The 22,798-nt window shown below is 37.1% G+C and overlaps 1 protein-coding gene across 4 annotated transcripts in view; it reads left to right on the forward strand.

The window, feature by feature from the left end:
- XPO7 (exportin 7) overlaps positions 1-22,798 on the forward strand; it is a 93,958-nt gene that overhangs the window by 50,293 nt on the left and 20,867 nt on the right. Inside the window, exons 1-13 of one of the 4 annotated variants that reach the window (XM_053578274.1) lie at positions 4,692-4,758; positions 5,283-5,429; positions 7,815-7,908; positions 8,440-8,606; positions 10,014-10,106; positions 12,821-12,925; positions 14,501-14,666; positions 15,492-15,565; positions 17,190-17,309; positions 18,832-18,978; positions 20,070-20,242; positions 21,281-21,474; positions 21,932-22,037. In XM_053578274.1, the coding sequence (XP_053434249.1) occupies positions 4,738-4,758; positions 5,283-5,429; positions 7,815-7,908; positions 8,440-8,606; positions 10,014-10,106; positions 12,821-12,925; positions 14,501-14,666; positions 15,492-15,565; positions 17,190-17,309; positions 18,832-18,978; positions 20,070-20,242; positions 21,281-21,474; positions 21,932-22,037 (1,607 nt within the window). In that variant the 5' untranslated portion in view covers positions 4,692-4,737. Of the gene's footprint in view, positions 1-4,691; positions 4,759-5,282; positions 5,430-7,814; positions 7,909-8,439; positions 8,607-10,013; positions 10,107-12,820; positions 12,926-14,500; positions 14,667-15,491; positions 15,566-17,189; positions 17,310-18,831; positions 18,979-20,069; positions 20,243-21,280; positions 21,475-21,931; positions 22,038-22,798 lie in introns of those variants that run through there. The other 3 variants (XM_053578276.1, XM_053578275.1, XM_053578277.1) reach the window with 3 other exon arrangements.

Consider the following 22,798-nt stretch of genomic DNA (forward strand, 5'->3'; position numbering starts at 1 on the left):
TGCCCTGAGCTCACAGGTTTGAGACCAGCCTGAGCAATAGCAAGATCCCGTCTCTAAAAAAATAGCTTTGCGTTGTGGCGGGCGCCTATACTTGCTACTTGGGAGGCTAAGGCAAGTGAATCCCTTAAGCCCAAGAGTTGGAGGTTGCTGTGAGTTCTGATACCAAGGCATCTACCAAGGGTGACAAAGTGAGATTCTGTCTCAAAAAAAAAAAATGATTTGCATTTATGAATATTCTTGTTCAGAGCGCTAACTTCCTCCATGGACTCCACCACAGTAGATGGTGCTGAGAGATCTGCTGGTGTATATGTAGGCCCAAAATGACTGGCCCATTCAGACAGCCTTCCAAATCAACTCTATAAACATGGGGAAACCTTGAGTGTTCTTTTCAGGCCATTTAAACTACCAGTATTGTTAAGAAAGAACAAAACAGAAGTAGTAATAAACACAAACATCACTTTTTAAAAAATTAGTCTTTGCAATAGATTTTTGCCTTTTGGGATTTATGGGTTTGTTTTATTATGAGTTTTGATTGGTAACAGAATCAGCTATTAGTACAATGCTACTTATTAGAATTCTGAGTTAGGAAAATAAGGTAGGTTAAATTGCCCTTTTAAAACATTTATCTGTATGGTTGTGAATTTTTCCTGCTTATAGGGTAATATATGGTTGTGTTCAAAAACTCAAAAGATACAAAAATATATAACATAGAAATTGAAAGTCTCTCATTTTATCTCCTATGGATAATCATTTGGTTTGTATTAATCCAGATTTTCTTCTATAAATTTACTAACATATATCACAAATTATAATGTATTCTTCATTCTGTTTTGCCACTTGCTTTTGTAACTTAACGAGAATTGTTATTTCTGGATTTTTAAGAGTTATTATTTTTTTAAAGAGTTATTATTTTATGTATGATAACTGAGTGCTCATTATTGACAATAAAAATCCCTCATGGAGGGCGGCGCCCGTGGCTCAGTGAGTAGGGCGCCGGCCCCATATGCTGAGGGTGATGGGTTCAAACCCGGCCCCGGCCAAACTGCAACAAAAAAATAGCCGGGCGTTGTGGCGGGTGCCTGTAGTCCCAGCTGCTCGGGAGGCTGAGGCAGGAGAATCACCTAAGCCCAGGAGTTGAAGGTTGCTGTGAGCCGTGTGACGCCACAGCACTCTACCCGAGGGCGGTACAGTAAGACTCTGTCTCTACAAAAAAAAAAAAATCCCTCATGGAATAGACTTTTAAAAACCTAAGTAATTGGAATGTCAATTTTATTAACCTTCTAGGCCCTTAAAATGGTTCACTTTCTGGTAAGTTTCGGTACACATCTTTTAATTTACTTAACATGATAGATCCTTGGCTCAGTGCCTATAGCTCAAGCTGCTAATGCACCAGCCACATACACCAGAAATGGCAGGTTCGAATCCAGTCTGGGCCTGCCAGACAACTATAACCAAAAAAAAAAACAATTAAATAGCCGAGCGTTGCAGAGGGCGCCTGTAGTCCCAGCTACTTGGGAGGCTGAGGCAAGAGAATTGCTTAAGCTCAGGAGTTTGAGGTTGCTGTGAGCTGTGATGCTACAGCACTCTACCCAGGGTGACAGCTGGAGGCTCTGGCCAAAAAAAAAAATGATAGATCCTAGTACACAGAAAAAGTCCAACTAGAGGGATCTAAGTTAATGGGATTTATGAAGGAGCTGAACATGGCTTGATTTGTCAAAGATTTTTTTTTTTTTTTTGCAGTTTTTGGCCAGGGCTGGTTCGAACCTGCCACCCCCGGCATATGGGGCCAACACCCTACTCCTTTGAGCCAAGGTGCCGCTCCCCCCCCCCCAATTTTTTTTATATTTGAGGCATCCTAATTATGAACATTCAGCTACAAAATTATTAAATATATTCTGTTTTCATTAGAACTTCTCTGGATTGTGCCTACACTTTGTAATACAATGACAGCTTCTGCTCTGGTGGCCAGATGGCATTTGGGTTCAGAATGTGCTCTATAGAAGATCTGCAGACTTGACTGATCAATCCTCCATTCTTGTTCTAGTTCAGCACTCTGCACTACAGAGACTATCACTGAGTCCTTCCTAAAAGCCAGTGTCCTGGTCTCTGATTGAAAATCTCCAAGTGTATTTTTTCTAAAGCAGTTAGGCTAATTTAGAAGTATATCCCATTAGGCACTTAAAAAGCAATATTACCCAAATTAAATAAAGCAGATTACAAGATACTCTACTTTGTGAAGTAGTATAACCTCTAATGTACAAACAAAATCATGATTTTCCTATAAACCAGAGTCAACGTGTCAGGTAAATCATTATATCCTGAGGTCTGTAGTCTCAACAAATAGTACCTTATATTGAAATGGCTGCATTTTCTTTATCTAAGTTGAATAGACTACAAGAAGATAAAGTCTTTTAATACCTTCATAGAGATTATTGTTCCAGTTCTAGGTTTGGGAGTTGTCTTGAATTGCTTATACTACAGCAATTTTGCTAGCAACTAACAACTTTGCTAGTTGAACATCACCTTCCAGTTTCATAAATATTTCCCCAAATGTGCTTTTCTCCTTCAGTGAGACCAGGTGAAAGTTTTTCTGTGGATTATAGGTTTGGCAGTCTCCAGAACACAAAATAGACATTCTTCTCTGGAGGCTTTTCTGTGACCAGAGAAGCATCACATAATAGATGCTCTTAATAACTGGAGAATAGGAAAGCATTGAACATCAGTGTTACCATGCAAAAGAGGAGAATGCTCTGATATGTTTTTGCCAACCAGTGTGAAGTACTAATTTTAGTAACTAATCAAATAATTGTCTAGGATAAATTATTTCATGCTAGCCCCCAAAAAATAATGATTCAGAATAACCTAATCATAAGGTTTTCTTTGGAAATACTAGTAACCAAAGGAGCATAAATGTAAGCATCTCAATTCTCTCTCCTTCCATGGGTAGTATGGGCAACCCAAATAAAATGACCTTATATAAAATTTTTCAATGTTGCCACTAATTAAGAAAATAAAATTGTTTCTCATTTCCTTTTCTGGAAATAAAGAAATATAGCTGTAGTTCTTCAAACTGTGTAAATGGTCGAATTACTTTTTTGTTTTCTAAACAGTCTTGTTTCCTGAGCTGAGAACTCATTACCAGACTTACCCTGCAGTATGTTTTGTCTGCTAAATTAAAGCAAATCAAAACAAAATAACAGCAACAAAAAGCCCGCCATAACCTGCATTTAGGTTCTTAGCGGTAAGGAACTACCTGTGACAGATGGTTAGCCATTGTCATGTGAACAGCTTTGTTGTGATAAACGTAAACAAGAGTTGCAGTGGGGGAGCTGTGGGAACTGATTGATCACACTTTGAGGACCATCATTACGCCTTAAGCAGCAGGACTGTTGAGGGAGTGTCTGTGCAGGAGGTGGGAAAGCTCTAAGCTTGTGATGGCTGCAGAGGTACCTGATGCCAGAGTTTGCAGCTACCTTTCATTTTAGTTACAGTGTCATGCTGGTGATGTCTTCCATGTTACCTATTTTTTTAAATTTGCTCCTGTTCTTTTAAGTGAATCATTTCATAGAAGGGGAAAACTAGACTTTGGTGTTGAAACCAAACCTGTGAAGGAGATTTAATGGCATGCTTAGGAATGTGGTGTTTATAATTAAACCGATTCAGTTTTCGGCAGGGTCTTGAGCCAGTACTGCCAAGCATACAAATGACTTTTACATGTATTTTATGGGATATTTGTAATAGGCCCTATGTGCTATTTCTTGTGTTTATAAGCCATGTGGAAAAATTAGGTACTGCTTATAGAGAACTTTATGTTTAAGATCTGCCTTTGCAACTGCAGTTTTCTCTGGGCTTTTGGATTGAAGAAGTTAGTAAGCGGGACCCCTGGAAGTCAGAGAGAAACAAGTTAAACATAAACCTAATCAGAGTCCCAAGGTGTTTTGTAGGAGGATTTGTTTGCTGTGCTTTGAGGGCAGGCTTGTTGTTTTTGTTCTTTCTGGGGGCTCTCTGAAGTGAGACTTATTACGATCTTAGAATGCCAGTATTCATCTTTCTGGTTTCCTTTAGGTTAATGTTGGAAATTAATTAATCAGGTTGAACAAAATAGGAATCCTGCCCTATGGGCTTTCCTGCTTAGTGGGAAAGCTGTGATTTATAAAGTCACAGCATAATGAAATAAAGTAATAATGAAAAGACTGGGGTAGACTATCTGTCTATACATTATCTGTGTAATGTATTTTAGGCAATTTACACAGGTTGATTTGTTTAATTATTATTATTATTATTGTTCTTGTCAGAATTGTCATTTGTAATAGTAGAGTTCCTAAAACGATTTAAACCAAATCTTATTTGCTACTGGTAAAAATAGGCTCCACTTTCTTCTTAATGTCCAAACTTTTTCTTTAAAGGGTAACAGACACGTTTATTGTCCTATTCAGTCAGTAAAAGGTGATAGTTAAGTGTAGTCTTAACTAGTTCCTTTCCTCTGCCTTTAACCACCACATTAAGTGGAAGTGGTTTTGCATCCGTTTGGCTTCTTTGGCCAAAGCGCACACCCATACACCCCTCCCTGCGTCTCTGGAGCTGGTTCAAGATTTGGAGAGAAGGGTTTGCTTGGGGTGTTTCCCTTATCTTATCTGTGAGTGAGCATATGCTACAGTTGAATTTATTTAGACCCTTTAAATTTGAAACCGAAGCAAGAGTTTAAAGTACAACAGAAGAGTCTGGTGAACTTTAGACATGAGGGATCCGGGGAGGAAGGTGCGTACATATACTTTGAAGCTTTCTCATAGAGATTTTCTTGTAGAGGTGACCACCTTTACACATATACATCATTATAAGCTAATAACCACTACATAGAGGGGAATATTTTAAACTGTGTAAAGATACATGTGGCTCTTATGTCATGTGTTTATGTGCTTAATTTTAGCAGCAGTGACTGTAGTTTCTCAAAGTTTTAAAATGATGGCAGAATAGGTAAATTCTGAATTTTTATTTTAAAGCCTTTTGGAAAGTCTTAGGAGGATAGGTGTTTGCCAGGGGAGAAAATCTATTATTTGTGATTGATCTCCAAGAGGGTGACTGAAAAGTAGATAGATATTATAATCATTCTATCATTTTTTAGTGCATCAAATGAAGAGAGTACAAATGGTTCTTCTTAGATAAAGACTACCCAGGTTCTCTTTGGAATTGAAAAGTAGTTTTCTCTTCACTATAATTGCAAGCACAGTTTCTTACATCTGTAGTAAGCTGGACTGATTTCTTTTCTCACTGATCTTTTGCAGAGCCTGGCCCAACTAGAAAATCTGTGCAAACAGCTGTATGAAACAACAGATACAACTACTCGACTCCAGGCAGAGAAAGCCTTGGTTGAATTTACCAACAGTCCCGATTGCCTGAGCAAGTGCCAGCTACTTCTCGAAAGAGGAAGTGTACGTAAAATTTAAAATCATTTTTTAAAAGGATTAAAATAGGATTTTAATAGGATACTGGAGACTTAGGAAATGGTATTCTGTTCTAACTTTAGGGATTGATTGGGCTAGTCTCTGTTCCCTGATTTTTCTCAGTATCCCTGACTCCTTGATTTCACTTTTGAAAAGCTCCATACCTGCCAGGTTGGCAAGAAAGGCTGTACAGCCTCATCAGGAAAATCTTGAAGCATACATTTCTGTCCTGCCATTTTTCATCTTGAATCAAATTTCTGAGGCTTGTTTTCTGTGTTTACATTTAAGTGCCACCTCCCGTCCTTACCAGAAGAAGACAGAGCTGTATATAAATGACCTTTTGTATCCAAAGCCCTTGTCACCTTGCAAAATTTCTTATTCTTGGTGTTTTTCCTCCTCTCTATCATCGCTGCTGCTTATTGCCAAGGTCGGGGGAAAATGACCCTTACGATAAAGATTACACAATGTAGGGTTTAAAATGGAATTAGAACCTCCTCCAGCTTAATAATTGCATTGCCGTGATCAAAATAATGCTTCTAATAAGACATAATTTGATAAAATTACTATTTTTGGTGAGAAGAAGGTCTAAGGAAGGGTAAGATCTCACCAGGGTACCATGAAAGAGCATCAAGAGACTAAAAGTCTAACCAAGCTAGACATTAGCTGCAAGTATTAGCCTTCGTTCATCAAAATGATGAAATCAAGGGTAGTCCTCCTTTTTTTCCTAATGCTCAGACAACTTTCCTAATGCTCATACAGGCTTACCTGTACTATGCTGTTTCATAGATGGAAGGGAAGACACCAAGAAAAAAAATACAAATAGCTGTTATTGTTACAAGTGTGGAAAAGGTGAAAATAGAAGTGATAATTACATTATTACATCTCGAACAACCGCATATCCCTAAAAATTTACTTTCCAAAAAGTATCCTTAAGATTGGAATGAAATCTGAAAAAAATAGAGGGTAGAATTATAGAAGACTTCGTTCTTGAATTTTTATTACTATTATTACAATATTTTTATGTAATAAAACAAATTATAGTTGGCTAAAATTGTACCTTCATAGCTAAGAGATCTAATTCTTTTTCCTGCTGTCTGAACAATACACAAAGTCCAAGATCATGTAGTAATCTGTTCTATGTTTTGCACATTAAATTTTTTATATATATTTTTTAAATGACTTGGTCTTTGGATTGATCCACTTACACTTCTCTTATGGGAGACATACAACTAGCTCTTCCGGCTGACACCTGCTGGAACCCACAGTAAAATTTCTGACACTACTAATCCGGCTCTTCGTTACTGATATCCAGCAAGCGGGAAGAAAATAGGATTGGTGTAATACTAAAATCACTTAATTATGGTAGATTCTTACCTTTTAACCTTTCTATTGATTTCTTAGTGACTTAGTAGATTTATTGGAATTATATATAAAAACTACTTACATATATACATTATATACTGTAATTACAATAACCTCTCTTACATATTAATGGTTTGACACATCTCTTTATTAAAATCAGTTTAAACTATGTTCAGGTATGTTGAATAAAAATCACTTACCATAGTCACTTTTGTAGATTTTTTTTTCTTAATCTTAAATTTTCATAACTGGTAGTATTATGTAAAACAAACATACATAAGTCTCCTACTGTGCTAAGAACTTTAACTTTTATGGAAAATTATCCTTGACCCTTAGTTAATTTTTTTAATAGTTCTGAATCTGTTCCTGTTATATGATACCATATGATGTGGGAGGAATAACATGGACGAATTCCATATGAGAATATGATGATGCCATTATATTGCTTATGGCATAGTTTTTCACAAATAATTATTATGAAGTTTACTTTATTCCCCAGCACTATAGCTGATTGATAGCTGTGCTGATGGAAAGATCTAATTTGAGGATTAAAGATACATCATAATGTGATAGTTCCCTCTAATGTTTCTCTTCTTTTTTTTCTTTCTTATACCATAGGAATATTTTGAGGTGAAACATTTTAACAGATACTGAGTGGCGGAAATTTCTTGGATTAAATGAGAGAAGAGGTTTTTTTTTTCCTAAGGATCTGCTATCTCTCTGAAAAGATGCCCTCTAGTTTTAGTCCCTCAGAGTGAAGCAGATACCCACACTGGATTCATTTCATCCGGCCATTCACTTTATCTTGCGTCTTGGTTCATAACTGTCCCACTTACGCTATGTGGGGCTCATTTTTCCTCAGAGCAAAAGGATATTCCAAAATCCAGAAGATGAAACATAGAAAAACTGACTCCCTTTTCTTGAATCTGAGGCACAGATCTTGAAGTAAGAAAATCTATTACTAACTTATTCAATATAATTTTTTAAGTCCTGTTCTTCCTCTTTTCACAGTCATCTTACTCCCAGTTACTGGCAGCTACATGCCTTACCAAGCTTGTATCACGCACAAACAACCCCCTACCATTGGAACAACGAATAGATATTCGTAAGTAGAGAATTTACTGTTCTGTCTTAAAAAATTAATGATTTGATTAATGCTGTCCTGATAATATCTGACTTGGGGTGCTTGTTTGATAACAAATGTTGCAAATCACACAGAATATCTAGAATCCAGGTTTTTCCCCCAGAATTTTGGTCTTATGAAAGTGAAAAGGACCCGATACAATTACTTCTAAATAAAGCCTAAATCATCCCTTTTCTTGTCAGATTTCTTTGTCTTTACTGTCACTAATAACTAAGTGAAACATTATTAAGGATTTTTAATTCTTGGTAGACCACATTACTTAGTTGTGTATGGGGTAAATTCAAGACTGCTATACTTCAAATTCTTCATTGTGAATAAAATTCTGGATTAGAAAGCCTACTAATCTTAAATCTGAAGTCCCATTTCAAGAATTAAGAGAGCTTAGGGTACAAATAGTCTAAATATACCATTTCTTGGCCATTTAGCATGTTTAAAGATACCCACCTTTCTCTGTCAGAGCTTTCTATTATGTGGATTGGTTTTGCTTTATAGGGAACTATGTGCTTAACTACCTTGCCACCCGGCCAAAGTTGGCAACTTTTGTGACACAAGCACTTATTCAGTTATATGCCAGAATCACAAAACTGGGCTGGTTTGACTGTCAGAAGGATGACTATGTCTTCAGAAATGCAATCACAGACGTCACAAGGTTTTTACAGGTAGGATGAATTTATTTAATACAGTAAGAATGGTATGCACTTATCTGATTCTTGAAAATTACACCAAGTAGAATTATTTGATATATTCTCTTCTGCATCTTTTTAACCCTAAATGTCTTGGGAGAATTTGCAAAAACAAACCCTGCCTCATTCTTTTGAATGCCTACATACTATTCCAAGCTAAAATACTGTAATTTAATTAACTAATCTTTATAGATGGGCATTTACTTTATTTCTGTATTTTGGTTGCTAAATAAATACTTAAATGAACATCACGGTGCATGCTTCTTTTTTTTTCCTTTTGGTGAGAGTTATATTCCGTCACTCCAGCTGAAGTACAGTGCTGCAAAAATTGCAGTCATAGAATCGTAGCTCACTATAACCTCAAACTCCTAGTTCAAGCATTCCTCCCTCCTCAGCCTCCAGAGTAGCTGGGACAACAGGCATGCATCACAATGCCGGACTATATTTTTGTCATATTTTGAATAAATGTGTTTCTAAAGTGAATTTCTAGGCTTGGAATTTTTCAGTCAAAGGGATATATATATGAACACTGCATAATGATGTTTTGGCCAACAAGAGACGGTATATATGACAGTGGCCCTACAAGATTATAATGGAGCTAAAAAACTCCTGTCACCTAGTGATGCAGCCATCATAGTACAACACATTACCTCTTCTATGTTTAGATATGCAAACGCTTAGCATTGTGTTACCATTTTCTGTAGTACTCAGTGTAGTAATAGGCTGTACAGGTTTGTAGCATAGGAGCAAACGGCCATATCCCACATAGCCCTGGTGTATAGTAGGCTACACCATCTAGTTTGTTTAAGTGCAGCGTGTAATGTTCACACAGTGACGAAATTGCCTACCCATGCATTGTCAGAGCAGATCCCTGTCACTAAGCAATGCCTGACTGTACCTAATTTATTTGTTCTACCAACAGTTTGTAAAAGTGCTTACTTTTCTATTCCTCAACCCTAGAAGCTAAACTGTATTATTGTTCCAATTTAATAAGAAAAACTAATTGGTATCTCATATCTTACATATATTTTTTCTTGGGTTTTTTGCTGCCTTCTTACTTGTAAATTGTGCTACCCATTTATCATTTACCTTATGAATGTGTTTTGAAGTTTATCTTTTTATAGTGTGTATGCTATAATACTTATTGGAATTTTTAAAATATAAAAGTTTTTAATTTTGATGAAGTTAGTTTATCGGTCTTACTTAATGGCAGTTAGGTTTTATGTCTGCCAAAGCAACAGTTTTAAGCTATAAATTCCTTACTGCCCTGCCTAGGCAGTTTTATTAGTGGTACAGGAAATCTGTTCGAAAGTATGAGTGCATTCCAAATGCCAAAATCAAGTGCACATGCCAATTCTTTCTACCTTACTTTTTTTTTACTAGGATAGTGTTGAATACTGCATCATTGGTGTCACGATTTTATCTCAGCTAACCAATGAAATTAATCAAGTAAGTGCTACAGCCTTCCTCATTGAAGTAAGTGCAATATTTTTTCTTAGTATTGGTGTTTTCTGCTTTGTGTGGGATGATCTTTTTTGGCAGTTGTGTGCTTTTGCGGTAAGTGATTAATGCCCTTTTGAGACAAAATAGTTCCATTGGGTTTTCCTCTGTAAGTGCAGCCATACCTCGTTTTTAATCCTGGTCCCCTTCTTTCTCCAGAATATTCCACCCTCAGAATTATTGTTCATTTTAGAGATGAGAATGGTGTTCCTAAGTTAAAACCATAATGAAATAACTGCCTTGCTAATCCCTCTAAGAAAGGGATTATAAAAGTGGAACCAGCATCATTTGCGTGCCTTTTCTGCTCCTGTGTGTACATCATGTGTCATTTTCATTTAAAAATCAGTTCCCATATGCTACCATTAAATATTTTGCTGGTAATCTTTTCAGAATGGATAAAACATTCTGCTTGATACCAATTAATTTTTTTAGTCATCGATGTCACACAATGCTACAGAGGAAATACCAGTGGTTTTCTTTGGCTCTAGCTATTTTTTTTTTTCAGTCATTTACTTTTATATCCCACTAAAATAATTATTGGACAGGCCGGCACTAATACTACTTGTAACATCTCTCCCTTGTCAGCATATTACTTACATTAGCATTACTGTTGCTATTGCTCATAATTATGCAGACTTTTTGATTAACCCTGAGAAATTTTAACTGTAAGTGGTGCCTTATTTTTATTTTTATTTTATTTTATTTTATTTATTGATTTATTTATTTTTGAGACAAAGTCTCACTATGTCACCCTTTGTAGAGTTGCAAGGTATCACAGCTCACAGCAACCTCCAACTTTTGGGCTTAAGCGATTCTCTTGCCTCGGCTGCCGTTTTAAATGTATTGGCCTGTGGCCTATTAAAATCTGGAGTCCATATTGTGCTTTCTATCACATGGAGTCCTCTCTGTGATGAGTTATTATCACAATAATAATAGTTTACACTTTGAAGTGATTCCTATGTTGTTATCTTATTTTCTGGATAAGGAAACTAAAGCACAGTTAGTAAGCAACAGTATTTTAAACATTTTAAAATGTTACTCTAGAGCAGCTGTTCTCAACCTGTGGGTCGCAACCCACAGGAACTGTATTAAAGGCTCACAGCATTAGGAAGATTGAGAACCACTGCTTACAGAGTCTCAAGCTGTTGCCCTGGGTAGAGTGCTGGGGCATCATAGCTCACAGCAACCTCTAACTCTTGGGCTCAAGTGATCCTCTTGCCTCAGTTTTTTCTATTTTAGTAGAGACAGGGTCTCACTTTTGCTCAGTCTGGTCTCGAACTCATGAGCTGAAGCAATCCACCCACCTCGGCCACCCAGAGTGCTAGGATTACAGGTGTGAGCCATCATTCCTGACCCTAGAGGCTGTGTTCTTAACAGCTAACTTACTATTTAACCAATATCACCTTTGCAGTAGATGAGCACATGGCTTACCTAAGTATGGAGGTTGTGGGCTTAATATTAGCCCCTTTTAAGTTTGTCCTTACAAAATACATCAATACATCGATGTTGGTATTTTTTAAAAAGAAAAGTTTTCAAGATTTTACTTGCCTTTCTTTTTTTTTTTTTTTTAGAGATAGGGTCCCACTTTGTCACCCTCGGTAGAGTGCAGTGGCATCACAGCTCACAGCAATCTCCAGCTCTTGGGCTTAGGCAATTTTCTTGCCTCAGCCTCCTGAGTAGCTGGGACTACAGGCACCCGCTACAATACCTGGCTATTTTTTATTGCAGTTTAGCCAGGGCCCATCACCCTAGGTGTATGGGACCGGCACCCTACTCACTGAGCCACAGGCACCGCCCTTTACTTGCCTTTCTTAAAAAATTATGAAATTTATGTGTAACATAATTAATGTGCAATCATTCTCTGTACTGTGATCAGTGTAACAGATAATATACAATTTATAATCTGGCAATACCTTTATTACCTAAGACATTCATGATAACATAGTAACACTGGAGCTAAAATCAGAGAACATTTGAATCTCTAAATGACTTTAATTTTCCACTGTTTTTTCCTTGTCAGATTTAAATCATAAAGTATGCTTCTGTTACTATTCCTAGTTGAATTTAGAAATACAATCAAAGAAGACTTGATTGTAAAAAATCTTGCTGCACTACTCTTTAATGTGGCAAAAACAAAATGAGTCTCCTTGGACAAATTGATTATGAATACAAGACTAAAGCTTTCAATAAGTGGTTAAACTAAAAATACCCTTGGCAACCTAGAAATTCTTTTATTCCACAAATGGAGTGCCTGCTATGTGTTAGGAACAGGGAGGATAGTGAGGAAATAAAAGGCTTTTTTAAGCTTTTTTTTTTTTCTCTAACCAAAATCCAACCCTTCTTACTGTGTTTTTGTGACTAAACTACAAAATGATGTGACAGTAATTATTAGCAATGTCTGCCAACGGTTTGTTAAGTTTTACCTCCCTTCAGAGGAAAAGAAGAATTGCAGTTGAGATACGTATGCCTGCTTTTGCTTTTCCTGCGTAAGCTAGAGAGAGGTAACATTCTGGCTAGCTGTTAGCAGCCTCACATTAGATAGTGGCCTCACCATAATTTAAATGTTTAAAATGTATTTTCTATTGACGTTGCTTTTATTGGAAGTCTTCCTATTTCATTTGAAGTCTACATGGAAAATTATTTTTTTTTATAGTTAATGCTTTGTATTGGTTTATTCTTTTTCTGCACAGGCAGACACCACCCACCCTTTAACCAAGCACAGAAAAATAGCCTCTTCTTTTCGAGATTCATCGCTGTTTGATATCTTCACACTTTCCTGCAATTTACTAAAACAGGTGAGAATGTAGTTTGCATCATGCTTTCCAGTTTGTTTTGAAAGGATGGTAATGGTGGAAATATGTTAAATGTTAGCTCCTAACTGACGCATTGGTAGTTTATACATCTCTTTAATCATCATTGTCTCTTATATAGTACACTTGTCAGAGGTGGTGGAGAAATTTGTCAGGTTGACCCCTGGAGTTAGAAAAGGATTGTAATTTCCCTATTTGAGATCTATCTCCCTAAGTACAGAGCAATGAATGAGCCCTATCCCATGCTCCTAGCTTAAAAGAATCTAGTTTACCACAAAGTTTGAAATTTTATTGCTTGGGTTTTTTTTTTTATTGTGTATAACCACATAAAATCTTTCTATACAGAGTGAAAGCATGTTAGTTTTATGGTGTTTGGATTCTTAGTGCTCTGAAAACAGGTTCAGACTACATTGTTAGCATACAAAAACTAGTCTGGCTCCCTGTCCCCTGCTGAGCAACAGCAGCAAATAAGCAAGCAACATCTGTAAGGAAAAGTCGATTTTGAATTTTTAACATCCATTTAGATTTAATAACCTGAAGGGGTAGACAGTATCACATAAGGAAATTACTTGTTTTAAAATAGAAAGGTAGTGTTTCAGTTCATTTATTGATAGAGTTAAACTAAGAAAAAAAAATGTTAACCTATGAGCTCTACACCGAGTTTGAGTGCTTTGTCCCTATGGAAAGCTAAATGGGATTAGCCTCTGGCTTATTGCTCATTTGGGGGTTTCTGTCCTCTTTTTCCAATATTTCCCAATTGTTGTTTTAGAAACCAAGTTTGGGTTCTTTGGTGTCCCAATTAATAAGACCCATCTTTTTCCTCAATTGCTTGAGGTTTTACCTCAGAATTCACCCAGATAATCCTCAGGTTAGGCAAGCTGCCTGGCAAAATCTCTTAAACCCCCTGAAAGGAAAAACTTCACAGAACTAAGGATTGAGTCTTCCTCATTGATCCTGATATCAGGAATAAATATTTCACCAGCACTGAGACTCCGCTGGTCTACCTTTGGAATCAGTCACAGTAGCTATTGATCAATATTCAGCTATAGTCTGCAGGGATACTGCAGGTGAATAAATAAAATTCAGTGATGAATTTGTTTTAATTGTGGTTTGAAAAATTTTTGATGTTAAAAAGAGGAAGGAAGGTGGGAAGGATGTAAACCTTCCTCAAAACTCCCTCCGCAGTTTAACACTGCCTTGTCTAGAAATAACTAGACTCTTTCATGCCAGTGAAGTAGCCACACACCCAGATCGTTTCAGAATTCCCAGTGGCCATTATGCCCACATTATGTGAAGAATAAATGTTAAAACGGGACTTTGCTTAAATTCCTAAGCTTTATATTTTTATACTACATAGTAAATATGTTTTAATTGTAAATAAGGAGCTAGGTATTTTTATAATAACACTAAGGTAATAGAACCACATTATCTTGGAGAAGCATTTTACTGTGCTGAAGTGTAGCCCTCCTTTTCTGGTTTAACAGCTTTTTTGTGAGCCTCAGAGCAAGTGAAGAAGAGAGGAGTGATTATTTAGGGCTCATTATATGGTAATTTTTACAGGCTTCAGGAAAGAATCTAAACTTGAATGATGAAAGTCAACATGGCTTGCTCATGCAACTGCTCAAACTCACTCATAACTGCCTAAATTTTGATTTCATTGGCACTTCTACTGATGAGTCCTCAGATGACCTGTGTACAGTACAGATTCCCACCAGCTGGAGATCAGGTAACAGGACATGCACCACGTAAAATAGTCTGCCCCTCAACTCTGACAGCGTCCATAGGATGATCTGAAGAACTGGCAATTCCTTGTTTATTCTGAGAGATAATTTAAAATTTTAATGTCTATTTTTATAATGTGAGGAAGAGGTTGTTAGAGGAATCTTAGATTCTCCAGCATGGAAGAAAACTGTTTACCTTACTGAATAATAGATATATATCTGATCTTGCATTATCACCTACAGTAGTGTCTTCAACCTTATTTATCTTGCAGCATACTTGAACCTATAGTTAAACTTCCACAGCAAACATAAGTTATGCTGCTCAAAAAAAAAAAAAAAAAGAATATACTTACTGTGCTTTGAAATTCTTTCAAAAATAATTTAATTAACTGTCTTCAAAAATTTTCACAGCGCACCTAAGATTCATGGCACACTGGTTAAAATACCACTGGCCTAGAGACTTCTGTTATCTATTTATTTAGGGTAATATCTATCTTTAAAAACAAAATGAAGCAAAAGAATTTGTGCTTACGTTTGTTTTTATGTTTCAAACGGATAAAATTTTAAGTTCTTACTGTGGACAGAGGTGCTTGGATTGTCTTAAGTTCACTGAGAATCAAAAGAATGAATCTGTTTTTTAGATGAGCTAAAATTAGTACTTTAAAAAACAGGAAAACCAAAAGCTCCTATTAGCTTATGACTTTCTAAGGAAGTGAATATTCTGTAAGATAAGTAAGCAGAAGGAAATGCTGTCTAATACTTAATGCAGCGGTATGGTAGCAGTATGCACACGTGATAAAGCTGTGTCCTTTATGTTCTCTTCCCCCCAGCATTCTTAGATTCTTCAACTCTGCAGCTGTTTTTTGACCTGTATCATTCCATCCCTCCTTCATTTTCACCTTTGGTGAGTCAGGACCACAGTTTTCTAAATCAAACCTATTTCCAGAAAGTATAATCATAATGAATGATCCTTATGTTCATTTTGTTTTATAAAATCATATAAGTATGGCATATAAATACTAGGGTAAGTTATCTAGCCTTTTGAGGTTTAGTTTGTAGCCTGAAGGTTCTAGCAATACAAAGTCTTAATTATTTTTAAATTATTCCTATCCGATGGCCAGTTCCTACAAGGGGTCAAATCTCCTTTGGTTTCATCTTATATCTGATTTTATTCTATGCCTCAAATTACCACTGGCTACGCAGCGGTTCTCAGCCTGTGGGTCGCAACCCCTTTTTAACAATGAAAATACATTGCGGCATTAAGAAGGTTGAGAACCACTGGGCTACAGTGTGAGGATTCACCTAATACTGTCTAGTTGAGCTATTAAGATCGTTCTGACTGAGAAGATCCCTCAGGCATAGGTTCTGGATAAATAGAAACTAAAATAGAAGGCTAATTTACATACTCATCCTGAATAACATTTGAAAGCCATCAGGAATGGTGTATTTCTCCTTTAAAGCAACATATAACCTTAAATAATAAAAATTCACACAGGTTGTAAAATACCATTGGTCTGATATTCCAGATTATTGATCTAAAATACAGTTGTATATGACATATAAAAAGAAAACACAGTAAAGTAATGAGTGTTTATTCACAGAGTTTCTGGTCATTATAGTAGTACTCTCCCAAATTACTATAGACCTTTGCTTTAGTAAAAACATGAATTCAGTGTTGTCTTATGTAGCATTAATGTACCATAGCAAAAGGTAGTGCAGTTACTGGGAGTCATTAATAAAAGGGCTATTTGCAAAGGTATTGACAAAATTAAGGGACTCCCACAGGGAGTGGTAATGCACACCCCTGCGGGTGGCATTATAGAGCCGCAGAGAGCAAGTGAAGGAAACCCTGAAGCTGTACAACCAGAGCTCTGCCACCCCATAACCAGCTGGAGAGTGGGGAGAGGAGTCCCTAGACCTCTGCCCTCTGATTTGCTGGTACTTCCCATTATTTCAAGCCAGCTAACAGCCACAGGGCAAGAAAGCTTGGTTGTCCTCCACAGAGGTCAGCCTCCAAATGAACAGCAGAGTGAAGAAGGATAGAAGGTAGATCTAGAGAAGCAAACAGAAAATTTAAATATCTAGCCCAGTGGTGGGGGCAGGGGCAGGAAAATGTTTTCAGTGTGAAAGCTGTTTTTTCAGGGCATAGATCTGATGTGGTTATTTTGTTACAGTACTACATAGTGAAGCCTGACCAGTCAGAAGGCCTTAACAAAACAAACCAAAACGCCCCTAGACCTGCAGCTTTATTTAAAACATAAAGCACTTGATGCTTTTAAGGCTTAAATATATCTTAGCAAGAATCAAAGAAACTATTGAAGTGGTCAAAGAATAATACCTAAGGGAATTTCCAAACTGTGAGTTTAACTACTTGCTATGACCAGCTTGGATCTAGTGTTCTTTCCTTTTTTTAAAAAAGCTATTTCACATATCCTAAAAGAAGAATATTAAAGGAGAAGGAAAGTTCTGGTGAAAATAGCTGTACCATCTTTTTAACCAGTTGTGTTGGGGTTGTGCCCCGTTTTTAGGTATTATCCTGCTTGGTACAGATCGCCTCAGTCAGGAGGTCCTTGTTTAACAATGCAGAAAGGGCCAAGTTTCTCTCTCACCTCGTGGATGGTGTTAAACGAATACTGGAAAATCCACAGGTAAGCTTTTTCAGAATGTATATGTGTATGCAGTTAGCATATGCCTACCCATTATGAGTCATAAGGAATTCCATCCAGAGGCCACACTTTGCAGAAATCCCAGAAAACAATTTGTTGTGTTATTCTTTGGCAGATATATGTGAATCTGTATTTGTAGGCAAATTCTGAGAGTATTTGCCCAAAGAGGAGCTTGTATCCTCCAGCAGGAGTTGTGGGAAAGAGATCACTTTGATAAAGGAAAATAAAAACAGGTGGAGCTAGTCATTATTCCCCAAGAATTTAAGAATCTAAATTTTATTTTTCGTTTTTGTTTACATTTTTTTATTTTTTATTTATCTATTTTCTGTTGTTTTGTTTACATTTTTTTGAAAGTATGTCTTGGCTCAGAGCCCATAGCACAGTGATTACAGCATCAGCCACATACCCAGTCTGGGCCAGCTAAAACAACAGTGACAACTACAACAAAAAATAGCCAGGCGTTGTGACAGGTACCTGTAGTCCCAGCTACTCGGGAGGCTGAGACAAGAGAATCACTTAAGCCCAGGAGTTGGAGGTGCTGTGAGCTGTGACACCACAGCATTCTACCTAAGGCACATAGTGAGACTCTGTCTCAAAAATATAAAAAAATGTTAGAAAAAGTATGTCTTAATAACCAAAGTATATAAGGCTTCTTTTATGTGGGAAGGGCTCTCCCAGATATTCATCCTATAACATCATTCCCATTTTTTTCTTTTTCAGTCCCAAAGATTCAGCCAGCAGATACTTTTTTCAAAGTCTCACATCTCTACACTAGGAAAAAAAAATCATAAAAGCAGTTTATTGTTAAATATACGTAGTTCTTTCCCTCTTTAAAAATTCATTTATTCATTCAACAAATTGTACTGAACACCTATACTAGGTGTCAGGGACACAGTAGTGAACAAAACGGTCTCTGCTCTTACATGCTAACGGGGGGACATACATATAAGGAAACATATTTTAATGTACAAGTATAATATGTAGATAAATCAATAATATTTGATAATAAGTATATCATGAAATCCATTAATATAAATATCAATGTGTGAATAAATTTATTATAGTAATAATATATATGAAATATTTGTATAACTTTGCCACTGTAGGTTAGTTGTGCTTAATGATCAATTTGACAAATGCAAAAATGAAAATTTTGTTAGATTTCCTAGTTGTGCCCATTTCTGCTCATAATCAGCTTTATAACTTTAGGCAAAGTAGTATGCTCTTTCTGGGTTCCATTTCAGACTCTGTCAGTTGAGGCTAATAATCCCATCTCACATCATGATTATTAGGAATAGAAGAAATAATAAATGTGACTTCCTTATAAAAGTGACTTTTTAAAAAATGTTTTTAAATGTTATCCAGATATATTCTGAATTATAACTGGAGCCAAGAAGTTAAAAACTAGATTCTTCTCGTTCCCCCCGATATCCCAGATATATGTCACTCTTAAAGTATGGTGAACCATATTTTTCATTTTATTTTTCTTCTGTGCTATTGCCAGAGTTTATCAGACCCAAACAATTACCATGAGTTCTGCAGACTACTGGCCCGATTGAAGAGTAACTATCAACTGGGAGAACTGGTAAAGGTGGAAAACTACCCTGAGGTCATCCGATTGATAGCTAACTTCACAGTGACCAGCCTACAGGTTTGTCTTTGACTACATATGTTTTTCTTCCTAAACACTGGAATCTATTCTCTTGCTTACTGGTTTTTATTGTATAAGAATATTCTTTTGGGCAAGGCAAGGTGGTTTACACCTATAATCCTAGCTCTCTGAGAGGCCAAAGCAGGAGGATTGTTTGAGGTCAGGGATTCAAGACCAGCCTAAGTAAGAGCAATAAAATAGAAAAAATTGTATACAAAAAAAAAATAGAAAAATTAGGTGGGTGTGGTGACAAGGACCTATAGTCCCAGCTACTCAGAAGGCTAAGGCAGGAGGATCACTTAAGCCCAGGAGTTTTGAGGTTGCAATGAGCTATGATGATGCCACTGCACTCTAGCCTAGGCAACAGAGACCTAGTCTCAAAAAAAAGAATATTTTTTTTATGGCAGAAGTGACTAAAAGTATAGGATAACCCTGCAGAATAGTTACTATTGCAGCCTATTTGTTTACATCCACAAAAGTGTAAGGGGTATGGTGAGAGGGAACAAGTGGGAGTTACAAAGATACTATTTAGATTTAAGGCAGAATTCCCTCATATTCACCCCTCAAAAAGGCAAGGTTAGAATAGGGAAATAGAAGAGTAAAGAATAGGGAAATAAAATAGGGAGTAGAAGAGTAAATAAAATAGGGAAAGAGAAGAGTTAGTGCCTTGTCTTTTTTAGTTATGTGATAGGACAGTGGATTTCATCAGAATCATCTGGGAGCTTGATGAAAAAATATAGGTGCTTAGGTCTTACCCCTTTAATTTCTGGTTCACTAGGTCCAGGGTGGAACCTTGGTCTCTCTGAGTCAAACAAGTTCTCCAGGTGACTCTCATGCATACTAATGTTAAAGAATCATTTACATAAGGCTCTCCTGGTGAGATTTGTACAGCCACCATAGAAGAGCTCTTCTTATTAGACTTTTATTCTCTGAAATACTAATAAACACATTAAACTAGTTGCTATGCACAGAACAAAGTCCATAAAAACTCTCCTCTTTTTTTAAAAAGGGTCTTTTCTATTGTCTCAAGTGGCATGGGACTTATGTGTATAGAAATAAAAAATATACCTTCTGCTTTTGGTTTTCCTTAGCACTGGGAATTCGCCCCAAATAGCGTGCACTATCTTCTGAGCCTATGGCAGCGTCTGGCAGCCTCTGTGCCATACGTCAAAGCCACAGAGCCCCACATGCTAGAAACTTATACTCCTGAGGTTACCAAAGCCTACATCACATCCCGATTGGAATCTGTGCACATCATACTGAGGTAAGGAAACCTGGACAGCCTCCTTCATTTCCCCACCAGTAGCCTACTGTCAGACTTACTAGAGATCAGATGCCCAGTCGGCAAAAGGGTACTTGAGAGGGGTCTTACTGGAGCTAATACCAATAGCGGTTCTTTTCTCTTGTCAGCAAAGTAGCATACTGAGGGCATAAAGTCTGTTGGAATGTTCTTGTTTCTTTAACATCCTATTCATGTCCCCCTTTTTTGCCATCCATAGCAATATCCTTGAGTACAAAGTATGTCTGTGTAATGTTTGTCCTTGTCACTGACTTTCTTTAAATGGGAGAAACGTTTATAGTACATAGATGACAAGAATTACTATGTTTAAGTTGCAGGTGCTTAATGTGGACTCCTAAAGAAATAAGTAGATAAAGACTATTAATAGTCAGGGTGGACTGAAACCATACTAATGTAATGCAGTCAATAATCAGCTGCCTAGAATTCTTAGATGTTCTAGTAAGCCTTGGAATGAGAGTTGATAACTAGATTATATAATCTTTATGTACTTATTTCTTTGATGCCACCAAACAGCATATACCTCAGGGAGACTGATTATAAGTGTCAAAGACATCTGCCTTCTGACTTCATATTCTTCCTGGGTGAAATGCAGTGTTGGAGTGTGATATGAGCCTCTATGATTGAAAACGGTGGCTAAGCCTCAGCGCCCGTAGCACAGTGGTTACGGCGCCAGCCATATACACCGAGAATGGCGGGTTCGAACCCGGCCCAGGCCAGCTAAAAACAGCAATGACAACTGCAACAAAAAATAACCGGGCATTGTGGCAGGCACCTGCAGTCCCAACTACTTGGGAGGCTGAGAAAAGAGAATCGCTTAAAACCAAGAGTTTGAGGTTGCTGTGAGCTGTGATGCCACGGCACTCTACCCAGGGCGACATAGTGAGACTCTGTCTCAATTTAAAAAATACAGTGGCTAAATTAAGAAGAAAGGGAGCTGCCGCATCAGTGTTGAAATCAATAGGCATATTTTAAGAGAGTTGCTTTCCTTCCTTTTGGGAATAGAGATGGCCTGGAAGATCCCCTGGAGGATACAGGTCTGGTCCAACAACAATTGGACCAGCTGTCCACCATTGGGCGTTGTGAGTATGAGAAGACGTGTGCACTCCTTGTGCAGTTGTTTGACCAGTCAGCCCAGTCCTACCAGGAGCTACTCCAGAGTGCCAGCGCAAGCCCGATGGACATTGCAGTGCAGGAAGGTGAGTGCACAGTGTGCAGAGAACTCTAGACTGGGATGAGATGTTGTCAGACCCTTTTTCTCATTGCCACCTCTTTCCTGTCTCTTTTCCAAAAAAGGATTCTTTCATCATCAGTTAACCTCAATATACACAAAAGAATATTTATGAAGGAATAAATGCCACAGAGCACTAGGGAAGAGAACTGAAATCCTATCAGCAGTGAGTGTTTTTAAGTCTAGAGAAATACTACACTCTAAAAATAGTAGCTTTGTCTGATAAAAGAACATTGATTATCTAGTGAATTTCCCCCTTGCTATCACCTTTACCAGAGCAAAGTAGTTAGCTGTCTTCTGTTAAAAGGAAGTAAGACTTTATGACTTTACCATAGTGTTCTTAAGATTAAGGAAGTTAATAGTGAGGAATGTCTTTATAAACTTGTCACTGGAGGTGACACTGATGGGTCTTTCTCCTGCTGCAGGAAGGCTGACATGGCTGGTTTACATTATTGGAGCAGTGATTGGTGGCCGGGTTTCTTTTGCCAGCACTGATGAGCAAGATGCTATGGATGGCGAGCTTGTCTGTCGGTAAGTCCTCCCACAGCAGCTCTCCATTCTGTGTCTCTGACCACTCCCTCATGTCCTGTTTGGGTCCTCTAAATAATGTTTTCCTCCCCATTTACAGAACAGAGTCTTAGGAAACTGCCCATAAAAATGAAGCCCTCAAATTTTTTATCAGTGCAGCAAGAACTCTGTGATAATCCTTAATAAAAAAAATTTTAGCAATAATTCAGTAAGGAAATGATGGGTATAGAATTAGAAAAAATAAATTGAGAAGTAGCTGTTAGTTCTGTTTAAGGACAATATCTCAGAGTTAGTGAAACGTGGACTGCTTTTACCATACCAAAAAAAGTCTTAACAGGAAACTGTGGTTCTTCAGAAATCACCAAAGATGGAAGGAATGAAAGAGTTTCTATATCCTTTCAAATCTCTTAGTCATAAACTTGTCTATCTACAGGATTTCAAGCTGTTTTTTTATCTGTTTAATTCTCATTTTATTAAAATCCTTTAAAGGAACACCAAAGCTTATTAAAAATTTATATTTCTAAGTTGAAAGGTGGGGGAAATGGAACATAATTAGTGATTTCTAAAAATTTACCCAACAGAAATATTTTTATTTGGCAGGATTTTTTAATACCCTTAAATAGAGGTTCTCAAACCTTTTGATCTTAGGACCACTCTACCCTCTTAGAAAGTATTTAGGAACTTAAAGAGTATATGGTTTCTTTAAAAACATATATTTATTTTAAAATAATAGTAAGCCCATTAAATGTTAATATATATATTTT

The sequence above is a fragment of the Nycticebus coucang genome, chromosome 24 (assembly GCF_027406575.1).
Source record: "Nycticebus coucang isolate mNycCou1 chromosome 24, mNycCou1.pri, whole genome shotgun sequence".
In the NCBI taxonomy this organism is placed as follows: Eukaryota; Metazoa; Chordata; class Mammalia; order Primates; family Lorisidae; genus Nycticebus; species Nycticebus coucang.